The sequence below is a fragment of the Myotis brandtii genome, unplaced genomic scaffold (assembly GCF_000412655.1).
Source record: "Myotis brandtii unplaced genomic scaffold, ASM41265v1 scaffold8, whole genome shotgun sequence".
Classification (NCBI taxonomy): domain Eukaryota; kingdom Metazoa; phylum Chordata; class Mammalia; order Chiroptera; family Vespertilionidae; genus Myotis; species Myotis brandtii.
The window spans coordinates 7,359,325-7,370,528 of record NW_005371219.1 but is presented as its reverse complement, the minus strand read 5'-3'; the positions used below and the strand labels follow the sequence as shown (position 1 = coordinate 7,370,528).

The following is an 11,204-nucleotide window of genomic DNA, read 5'->3' as shown; positions in this document are numbered from 1 at the left end:
TTTGCTTCTGATTGGCTTGTGGGTGTGGCTTGTGGGTGTAGTGGAGATATGGTCAATTTGCATGTTTCTCTTTTCTTAGATTAGATAAATAAAGTGTGACTTCAGTAGATAGCTTCAAAGACACTATAACTCTGAAGCTGGAAATAAACCTCTCAGACACTGGATCTGTACATTTCAAAATAAGAAAATGTTTTACAGATACTGAAATTCAAAATACAAACCAAACCACATGTCAAATGTAAATAATTTTATGACAATCTACTCTCCACTTTAGTGCAGGTATTTGAAAAGTAGATATTGCATACATCTTTTCATAAGCACCCATAAACAAAATGGTTAAAGTGGATTTGCAGCTTAAAATCAGAAAACTCTGCCTTGAATTTCATCTACCAAAATAAAAATTAATGTTAAAGACGAGGTCATTGTGTCCAGCCGGCATTGCTCAGTAGTTGAGCGTCAACCTATGCACCTGGAGGTCACTGTTCAATTCCTGGTCAGGGCATATGCCTAGGCTGTAGGCTTGATCCCAGTGGGGGGTGTGCAGGAGGCGACCTATCAATGATTTTTTTTCATCATTGATGTTTCTGTCCCTCTATCTCTCTCCCTTCCTCTCTCTGAAATCAATAAAAATATATTTTAAAAAATTTTACTCTTCCAATGTATATATAGAGAGAAAGAAAATAGTGTAACTGAACCTGTTCCAGATATCCAGGCAAAGGAAGACTAGTGAGATGTATTGGTTCCTTTAATGGAGGAAGTTTGTATGGAAGCTTCTGATTCCAGTATTTCAGTGGCGTTCTAAAAACACAAGGTTCATTAGATGATGGTCACAGATAGACTCACTGTGTGTATACAGGCATGTAGATACAGGAGAGACAATGAAAAGATATGTTCACTACCCATTTTCTCCACTGGAGCTTTTAGAAATTCATGACCATCACGTTTGCCTCAGACCCTAGCTCACCTATTCTCAGTTTTCTCATTTTTCACAGCAATTATATACAATTTTCTTTATTCTCTTCAAACTTCTAACTCTCCCAAATAATCCCCTACACAGATGCCATGCTATATGAAGAGAAGATATCTTAACTGTTGATCACCAGCAAAGCCCCACACAGGCTCCTCTTTGCATGGTGAAGCTTCCTTCTCATCTACCATCATTCTCCACCCACACTTTGGATCCCCACTCTCCCCTCTACCTAGGTATCTCACTATAGCATTCCTCTCTCCCTCTCACCTTTGGCATTTCTTTCCCATGCATTGGATCTTCCCATGCATCTGCCTTTAAACATGCTCAAACCTCCCACAGTAGGGGGAAAAAAAAAAGAAATAAAAAAGAAAAACCACCTCAGTCCTTCAATCTCAAATTTCTTCCAGCAACTAATGTCTTTTCTTTTTACAGTTAAATTTCTTCAAACAGTGTACTTCACTAGAGATCACAGACTATTGCACAGTTTTCATCTGCAGATGTGATTTGATCCACATATTATTTTTTTAAAATGTTGAATCAGTCACAAACATTTAAAAATCAGGAAAAAAATTAATAGAAATGTGGTTTCCAACTTCTTGTGAAAAACAGAAATGGCTGTCAGTAGATGACTAGCTGCTGCCCTTTTAAGTGGGGCGCCTGCAATTGAGTGGGCAGCAGACCCCACTACTTCCTGTTGCTTCACCTCCAACCTGCTTGCCTCACTTACATCACCTTCCTGGCACTGTAGACGTCTGTGCTTGTAAACTCTGGGCTACAGCCAAGGCCTTCATTTCATCACCTCGCACCCACTCCTTGACACTTTGTAATTGGCTACTACTCACCTTATTCGACTGAAGCCATTCGTGCCAAGGTCACTGGTGACCCGTTATAACCTAAATCTGACACACTTTCAAATGCTGTCTTGCTTCACCTCCAAGCAGCATTTACACCTGTTGGCCACACCCTCCCAGAGACTCTCTCGCCTTCACCTCTGAGCCTCCCCTGCTGGCTCTCCTTTCACCTCTCTGTGGGTTCTTCCTTCTCATTCTCCCTGGTAGGCTCTGCTGACATTCGTTTGTCGGTGTTTCTCTGGGCTTGACCTAAGCCTGCTGATTTTCCCACATTACCCTTCACGGGTGACCTCAAACATGCTATAGTATTTTGGACAGGGTTTCTCCAACAGCCTCATAGCTGGTATTCCTGCCTCCAATCCATCATCAATGTTCCAATGATGATCTCTTTCCAAAGCCAATTTGATTATAACACTCAAAACCAGTCAGTGTATTCAACTGCCCATGGAATCAAGTCTAAGTGATTGATGGTGATTTTACGTGACCTTTCACACTTGGGCCCGGCTCACTATCTCCAGCCTCCCCTCCTGCTCCTTTCCCTCTCCACATCACATCTCGCCATGCTGAATTTCTTGCAGCTCTGTGATCGCCTGGGCCAGGTTTGTAGGTCCCTCTGGTTAAAGCCGGTCCTTTTTTCTTTTCCTAGTCAAGTCCCACTCCTCATTCACAAAGAGACAATCTAGTCAGACTTTCAGGCTACGCTTTCCCACAACTCCTGGTATTTCCCCACCCTAAACCCCATCATAACCTGTTTTCTTATCAGGTACTTAGCGTCTCTTTTACCTCTGAGCCTCAGGCTTTGGAACAGCAGGGACCAGACCTTGTTCACCATCACATATGTACGTATATGTGTGTGCATATGCATGTATATGTGTATGTATGTGTGTGCACACGTATCTATCCCACCATGGTACACTGAACATAAGAAGATATTCAAGAAATATGTGACTTAGTGAATGGTCTCACCTCAAAAATTTCTCAAGTTTTTCACTATTCTCACAAATGTATATACGATCACGATATTCTATGGCATACTTAATGTTCCCAGGTACTAGGGCTTCATATCTGAAAGACAAAAAAATTCATAGTATAATTAATATGCAGGACTGTGTCAATAAAATGTCAAATGTTTTATTTTTCTAGCTATGCAACTCAAGAAAGAAAGAATATTTTCCAGTTAAACAGTAGTGACCTTTTGATCACAAAGTTAAGACTGTTAAATGAACCACTCATTCCGAGTAGAGATCTCATCCCGTGCTTCCACGAGGACTTGCCTTTGGTTTCCATCCTGATAGGTCACAGGACAGTAGCCGTGGAGCTCAGCACACTTAGGGAACCGCTTCTTCAGCTCTGACAGGGTCAGCCTCTTGGGGATCATGTCGGCAGACGGGAGTGGATGAGGTGCTAATGGAGGCACATATAATGTTGGGTTCTCCAAAAATTTCTATAAAGACAGGATTACAGCAATAAGACCATTTGAACCAGGAATACCATGCCAACCAAAAACCCACTGAGGCTCTCCTGGTACTCCCTCCATTTTCAGAAGCAACGTTTGGTCCCTCAAACCATCTGAGAGTTGCTCTCAAGCACTACCGTAACTCCTTCCTTGGCTGGAAATTCCTTACAGTAATACTCCCAAGTGATCACATGTAAGGTCTCTCCTAATCTACTCGCTTGCTCTTCCATTCATACAAAAATATTTGCTGAGTTCTTACTATGTACCAGGCACTGGAGAGCACACTGTCCCTGCCCACTTGTCTCCCTGTCCTGCAGTATAATGACCTACGTGCATGCCCTTTGCTTTAGTTACCACGCTATAAAATGGAGGGGCGGAGCAGATGCACCTTCTTCTGGTTTTTAAATTCTGTGATTACCATTTAAATAAGCAGAAAGAATGCCTCCTTAATTAAGTGATCAAAAAACTCTAATTCTTCAGAGGCAAAGAAAATGTTCAGAGGCATCTGGTTAGTTTTCAACTACCAGTCATAATACTAGAATAAATCTGCATTCTGTTCCATTAAACAGGAAAACAAGGTATACAGAGAATTCTAGTGACAGAAAAAAGTGTAAAACAGGAAACATTGCTCATTTCTACTAACTTTGACTTCCCTTCTGCACTCTTGGAGCTGAATCCCATCCCCTGGGTGCTCTCCTGTGGCTCAGCAAGCGTCCCCTCCTTTGGTGACATTCACTGTTGGGTCTCCCTACCTGTTAAGTTGGCCCAGGCTGAGGGCCCATCACTGACCCTGAACATCTACTTTGCGCTACAATATGTTTGGGATGCAGTCTCAGGACTGCCTTTTGAGTTGCCTCATTGGTTCCAAAGCCACAGGTTCAATGAGGCTCCTGGTGCCCAGCTCCTGGTGTTCACAACTGTGCCCACCCCTTCCTAGCTGATGAGTTCTGAGACAGGAATTTTCTTTCCCTAGGAAATATTGGGAGTTAGGAATAAACTTACATTCAGTTTTTCCTGAGAACCCATTTTATAATAATGCCCTCTGAATTCTGCGGCAAATTCCAAGGACTCCATTTCTGAGCAATCAACTAGCTCATATGATTCTGCCAGGCTGACCGGGCAGAACTGTCCAAACTCGCCCAGGCGAGAAATCAGTTCCTGAGGTGTGATGCATAACTTGTCAATGCAGGCAGCTTTCCCTATTATCAAGAGATTAACTATTAGCATACATACATCTTTTCATAGAAAACACAATGATTTTTAAAATTAAAATAACTTCAATTACACAGCATCATACAAATGCACACACATTCTATATTTCCGAACAATAGAGTAAAAAGTAAAAGTTTCTCTTCACACCTCTGTCCTCACAGTTCCATCTAAGAGAGGTAATCACTGTTGTTTGCATCCTTTTCAGACCTTCTCTGCATAGCTGCATGTACACAAGTGTATTGTTTTTGCATACAGTATGCTTATGCCACTATACTGTAAAACTTATTATCAGTTAGTTGTGGTCTTTGACATCTTTCCATATCAGTTATATGATTTACCTAATTTTTAAAATTGATGCATAGTATTCCCCATTGTATAAATATATATATAGTTTACTTAACCATTTATCTGTTAATGAATATTTTGTTTGTTTTCAATTCTTAGCTATTATAAATTATATATATTATTAAAATATATACACACATATGTACATGTATGCATATGTACATACACCCACTCACACATATACATTTGCTTCATATTTTTTATTTTTCTATGGACAGATTTTAGGAAGTGCAAATAGTTTGTTGACATGATGTTACTAACACAAACTTCCCCCTATACCCAGATGCCACCCAAAAGAAGTGAAGAAACATTTATCCAAAAGTGACTAGGTTTATCCTAAGGAGTCTATTTTTAAAAGCCCAAGTTCCTTAAATGGACAAGTTTGAGAGTTTTCTTCCCAATACTTCACTGGAATGAGGACCTAATCTAAGGCAGGGAGGGTAAAATAAGGTAACAGAAAAATAAATGAGGCATGATTTTTGCTTTCAAAGTCTGTTGTGGAATGTATTACAAGTGTGATGTTATCTAAAAGTTATTGGTAATCCTATATAATAAAGAGGTAATATGCAAATTGACCATCATGCCCTCACACAAGATGGCCTCCCCCATGTGGGCACAAGATGGCTACCACAAGATGGTTGGCAGGGGAGGGCAGCTGGAGGCAACCAGGCCAGCAGGGGAGGGCAGTTGGGGGGGTGAAGGGGAGGGCAGTTGGGGGCAACCAGGCTGGCAGGGAAGGGCAGTTAGGGGTGACCAGGCTGGAAGGGGAGGGCAGTTAGAAGTACCCAGGCCGTTGGGGAGGGCGGTTGGGGGGGACCAGGCCTGCAAGGGAGGGAGGGCAGTTGGGGGGACCAGGCTGGCAGGGGAGAGCATTTAGGGGTGACCTGCCCAGCAGGGGAGGGCTGTTGGGGGCGACCGGGCCGGCAGAGGAGGGCAGTTTGGGGCGATTGGGCTCGCAGGGGAGTGGTTAGGGGCAATCAGGCAGGCAGGCAGACAAGTGGTTGGGAGCCAGCAGTCCCGGATTGTGAGAGGGATGTCTGACTGCTGGTTTAGTGGGATCGAGCCTAAACCAGCAGTCGGACATCCCCCAAGGGGTCCCAGATTGGAGAGGGTGCATGCTGGGCTGAGGGACATCCCCCACACCCCCAGTGCATGAATTTCATGCACTGGGCCTCTAGTAGGTTTATAAAAACTCAATTCTTCCTTCGATTGCATTCTTTATCTTCATTTCACATACTTTTTAAAAATATACTTTTACTGCTTTTAGAGAGGAAGGGAGAGATAGAAATGTCAATGATGAGAGAGAATCATTGATTGGCTGCCTTCTGCATGCCCCCTATTGGGGATCAAACCCGCAACCCAGGCATGTGCCCTTGACTGGAATCGAACCCGGGACTGTTCAGTCCACAGGCTGATGCTCTATCCACTGAGCCAAAACAGCTAGGGCTTATCTTCATGTCTTATAATACTCAGGTGAAAACAAATTCCCAATCTGCAGACCCACAGGAACCAGAGATACTGGTTATGCCCAAATAATGAAGTAAGTCAGATTCAGTGATGCAATTATCATCAGCATCTCACTGCAGTTTTTCTTGTACAAGATTCTCTTGGCCACGCTGCTCTCTCGTACCTTTTTATATCTTCTCTACAGTTTCTAAAGTTAAACAAAGTCATTAAGCAGATGTTTCTGAGACCCCCTCCAGATGAACTGTTTGGAGTCACTGTTTTTTAGAGATAATCAGGTGTAGATAACTTTTCTTCTATTTTGTGTCTTTTTGGAGAAAAATCAAGAAACATATAGGAATATATAATCAACCATTTTCTTTCATAGATTCCAAATATAGATAAAAAGACATTTTATGCTGAATTAATTTTTTATAGACTCAACATGTATATAATACCATAATGAATGTAAACAGTAAGGATAACTTTAATTCTTGATTCCTAAACAAAATTTTGACAAGTGTCACTCCACAGATTACTGCCCTCAATAACTGGCAATCTTGAAAAGAGCTTCTTACATAGCATCCCAAACACCATGAACTCTTCTAGCGGAAAACCGTGCATTAATTTTATGTGCTAGGTTCACACAGGCACTCAAAGATGATAGTAATTTATTAAAACAAATATATATGCCCACAAAAGTTGGAAATTATTATATATATAAAATGCTGATTAAAAATGTGGGAACAAATGTTCAAATTGAATGAATTATAGTAAGATGAGCCGTTTGTGTAGACTTTAAATTCATATTTTATTTTATTTTAACAGTTATTTAACTGTTTTCTTACCTTCTTTTATTCTTTCCAGGTATGTCTGCATGTATCGATTCACCATTTTAACATTCGTAATGACTTCATTCCATACCCACCATTTGCTGTGAAAACCATCAATCACATACCAGTTCTGATGTTGTTCTTGGTAATATTGCCTAATCTCAACAATATTTTTGTGGTACTTGGACTTCTTGACAGCTATAATCTGTGAGCTATTGTGTAATGGATAAGGCAAACTAATGGAGAAATAGAGAAGGAATGAAAAACGCTGTTTAAAACATACTTTTTTCCCCTGGATGATTAAAGTTCATTCCTTAATCGCTGTTTTCATCCCATCCCATTACCTTTGTTCCTTTTTTTTTTCCAGGAGCAATCTTTTGAAAATCTCCTTGGAAGGTACATCCAACTCAAAGATGATCAGGGGAATGATTGACTCGGCCTCCAAAAGACTCACTTGATACTTGGTTACCGGATATCCATCGATGATAACACTAACAAGAAGAAACATGAAAATAAAAATTTCAGATTTCTTTTCTCTCAGACCTTCCTTTCTTTCTACCAGACCAGTTTATCTCTTTATGAGTAGCTCTATGCTCTTCCTTAAGTAACTTGATCTATCATCTTTGCACTCCACTCTTTTTATCTCTCTTTATTTTAAAAAATTTTAAATATATTTTTATTGATTTCAGAGAGGAAGGGAGAGGGAGAAAGAGATAGAAATGTCAATGATGAGAGAGAATCATTGGTTGGCTGCCTCCTGCACGCCCCCAACTGGGCATCGAGCCCACAACCCAAGCATGTGCCCTGACTAGGAATTGAACTGGTGACCTCTTGGTTTCTGGGTCGCTGCTCAACCGCTGAGTCACACCCAATGGGGCTCTCTCTATATTTTTTTTATCTTAGTCAGCTCAAGGCTCAGAGGAAGACAGCATACACAGGCACACGGCTCTAAACTCATACACTTAGCATCATAGAACTAGGTTTTGGCAGGATTCGAGAGATAACATTAATATCGTAAAAACTGTGTTATTTAATTGAGGAGGCTAGGGTGTGTGGAAGGGGAGATGAAGAGGTGGTGAGAGAAGCCCTATATTTCTGGGAGAGAGTCATTCCATCAGGACCCATCATGCCACTGGGCAGAAATGAAGGAGAATTTGTTAGTCCAACAGTATGAAATAGTGGGAGTGTTACTATCAAACTGGGAGGAGGAGTAAAGGCTATTCATAAATTCTGGGAGGAGTGGTCCCCCAAATCAGGGAGATGCTGGCTGATGGTCATCAGGAAGGGATAGTTTGGAGTAAGTCACAGGAGGCCTTCCTTCAATACTCCCAGCCAACTCTCAAGCCACTAAATAGTTCCATGTTTCCTGGCCCAGCAGAGTGTAAATTAACCTAGCCACGCAAGCTTAACAGACAATGTATGGGGGTATCCTTGTCATTGTCTTTAATGGAGAGTAGCTCAATTTCTCTCTCCTGTGAAGGGTTACTTGAGGGGCCCTCAGGATTGGGGAAATTCAGGGAAAATAGGTAGTCACTCTCCTGGTATTAAGGTGAAATAGAAAACCTTTGCGACTCAAACAAGATTGCTCTTACTGAGATTTCTTGTGTGCAAAGCTGACCTCCAGGGAGGGGTAACTCAATTTGCATAAACCCCAGGATCTTCTCTGAGGAGAAAAAGACTCCTTCGATACATAGTTATAGGATAGCCACATCCCAGAATCTGCTCCCTCATAACTGAAGTTAGGAGAACTCTCCAAGGATTTGGTTACACAGCAGCTGCAGGGAAGGGCAGAGACTCCTTAACATAAAACAACCTTGAGTAAATGAGGGAATCTAGGTCAGTGACCTGGGCTCAAGAGCAGGGCCTTGGGCTTCCCCGTCATTTACTACTGGGTGTGACCAGTGTCTGCACCGAGGGAGCAATGGTTGAGCAGAGGAGTTTAAGCTGAAGGCATAACTCAAGCACAGACAGCCCTCCTGTCCAAACGTAGCATTCAGGGAAGGGGCACTGCTCCCGTGACAGGGGAGGGCCACTTCTCCATCACTCCAGGAGGCAGTACGAAGCTCTGTTGAGTTGTGGAGGTCACACTATGAAACAGTGTGGTAATATCACTTCTCCCCCAGAGCTAGATCAGGACAGTTGTCACCAGTCAACGGGAAAGTCCAAGCCCAGAGACTTTTGGATGACTCAGGGTTGCTGCAGAGAGTCAAGTGGCCAGCTTGTTATGCTGGCCTGTCAGTGTTCAAGCCAAGTCTTAGCTCCATAGAAAACTAAAATATGTGACCATATAGGTACCCAAAGTTTGACAAGCAGATCACACCTTTTATAAGAGCTTTAGACCCTATTTAAGACAAGTGTTTTGAATTCCAGTGAGGAATTTTTTGAATGAGTCCACCACCCCCTCCAGTTCCCCGCTTACCCTGCGGTATTACATGCACTGTGCATCATAGATACTTCTAAGGCTTGAATAGCCAGTGAATCAGGTACTGTCAATCCTTTATGAAGATGCCAATTTAACATAAGTGCCAGCTCTGTGTCTGGTTGGTTGCTTAACACGGAACGCAAAGCGTCTCCTACTGACAAACGCTTTATGCCATATTCACTTGAAATTTTTTTGGCAACTGGAAAACATTAAAACATTAAACTTACTCCATTTCACAAAGTCATCAGTTAACCTTAGTGGCAGATTATGGGCAATTAATATTAACAGCAAACTAATCTTCACATTCCTCAAAGAAATTTGGAAAATTAAAATTGTTACATTTTACTGAATTAATACTGTCAAAGGTCAATTATTATTAATACTTCAGGCATGTGGCTGATGAATCTGGGTAATGAACCAACTGTGGGTTTTTCTCATAACTCAACCGACACTTAAGTTTTCTTTGCCTTCTTTTGCATGAGGTAGCAAAATTATTGAGAGCTTTACATTTTATGCGTACTATTAATGTTTGGTATTATGTCCAAAATAACTCAGTTAATCCTCTAGGAAATAATTTTCATAAATTGTAATGGCATACTAGACATTTAAATAGTAATTTACAGATTATGAGGCCATTTTTCTTCTGTAACTCTGATATTTTCAACTATTCCACCTAATGGGTAGCATGGATATTGAAATTCTAATTTTATACATGAGACAACTGAAGCCCAACTAAATGGAGTGATTTGTCCAAGGTCATGTAGAAGTTGCCATTGGTTGAAAGAAGACTCACCTTGGCCTATGCTTCTTCTGAATGAGACCAAGCATTGGCTTCCAGGAACTAGTACTACAGGTGGGAGTGCTCTGTTGGGGTCCATATACCTTGCCCTCCTCTAGAGACAGCAGTGTGTAGAGGCCCATCTCATCCCATAGGAATGCAGATTAGTTGATTACAGTTAAGATCACCCAAAACAGAGGCCGGCAGAACCCTTAGTCTTAGTTTTGCCACAAATGCTAGAATCAAACCTATTTTTTTAAAGTTCTGAAAATAATTAAGCTTTTACAATTTGACATTTTTGTTAAAGAATCAACCTCTATTTCCACAAAGAAATGAGAAATCAGAAGGTCTTGTCTCCATTTTCATTTTCTGCTGTGGTTGTGGGATCTTATTTTGAATGCCCATGTTCTGCTCACTTTGGGAAATATCATTATCTTTGTAAAACATATAGAATAGGACTATTAAAGGCTCTTGTCACATTAAAAAGTTTAAATGAGCAAAACAAACTTCATCTGTAGAGGTGGGACACAGAACTCCCCTTTATTTTTCCTGTTGACAAATTGATCTTTGCCCTCATCTCCTCCCTTCATTCTCTAGTCTATGAGTCATTAAGTCCATTGTTTTTCTTTTAAATATCCCCTGTATCAGCCCTTTCCATTCTATTCTTTTTTTAAAGTTTTATTTTATTGTTTAAAGTATTACAAATAGTTTTTTTTTTGCATACAAATCCTTTGGTTGATCTCTTACCCCCTCAACCGCCTCCCCCCCCACCTTTCTTCATAGGTTGTATAGTTTGTACGATGCTTCCCTGTCTCTGGTTCTATTTTTGTTCATCAGTTTATGTTGTTCATTATATTCCACAAATGAGTGAGATCATGTGATATTTTTCTTTCT

At 41.1% G+C, this 11,204-nt stretch overlaps 1 protein-coding gene across 1 annotated transcript in view; it reads right to left on the bottom strand.

The window, feature by feature from the left end:
• Positions 1–11,204, bottom strand: part of AK9 (adenylate kinase 9) — a 119,359-nt gene that overhangs the window by 3,181 nt on the left and 104,974 nt on the right. Inside the window, exons 32-38 of the mRNA XM_014531391.1 lie at positions 9,530–9,731; positions 7,455–7,601; positions 7,126–7,346; positions 4,280–4,476; positions 3,096–3,265; positions 2,788–2,886; positions 696–798 (exon numbers count right to left, since the gene is read on the bottom strand). Coding sequence (XP_014386877.1) covers positions 696–798; positions 2,788–2,886; positions 3,096–3,265; positions 4,280–4,476; positions 7,126–7,346; positions 7,455–7,601; positions 9,530–9,731 — 1,139 coding nt within the window. The remainder of the gene's footprint in view (positions 1–695; positions 799–2,787; positions 2,887–3,095; positions 3,266–4,279; positions 4,477–7,125; positions 7,347–7,454; positions 7,602–9,529; positions 9,732–11,204) is intronic.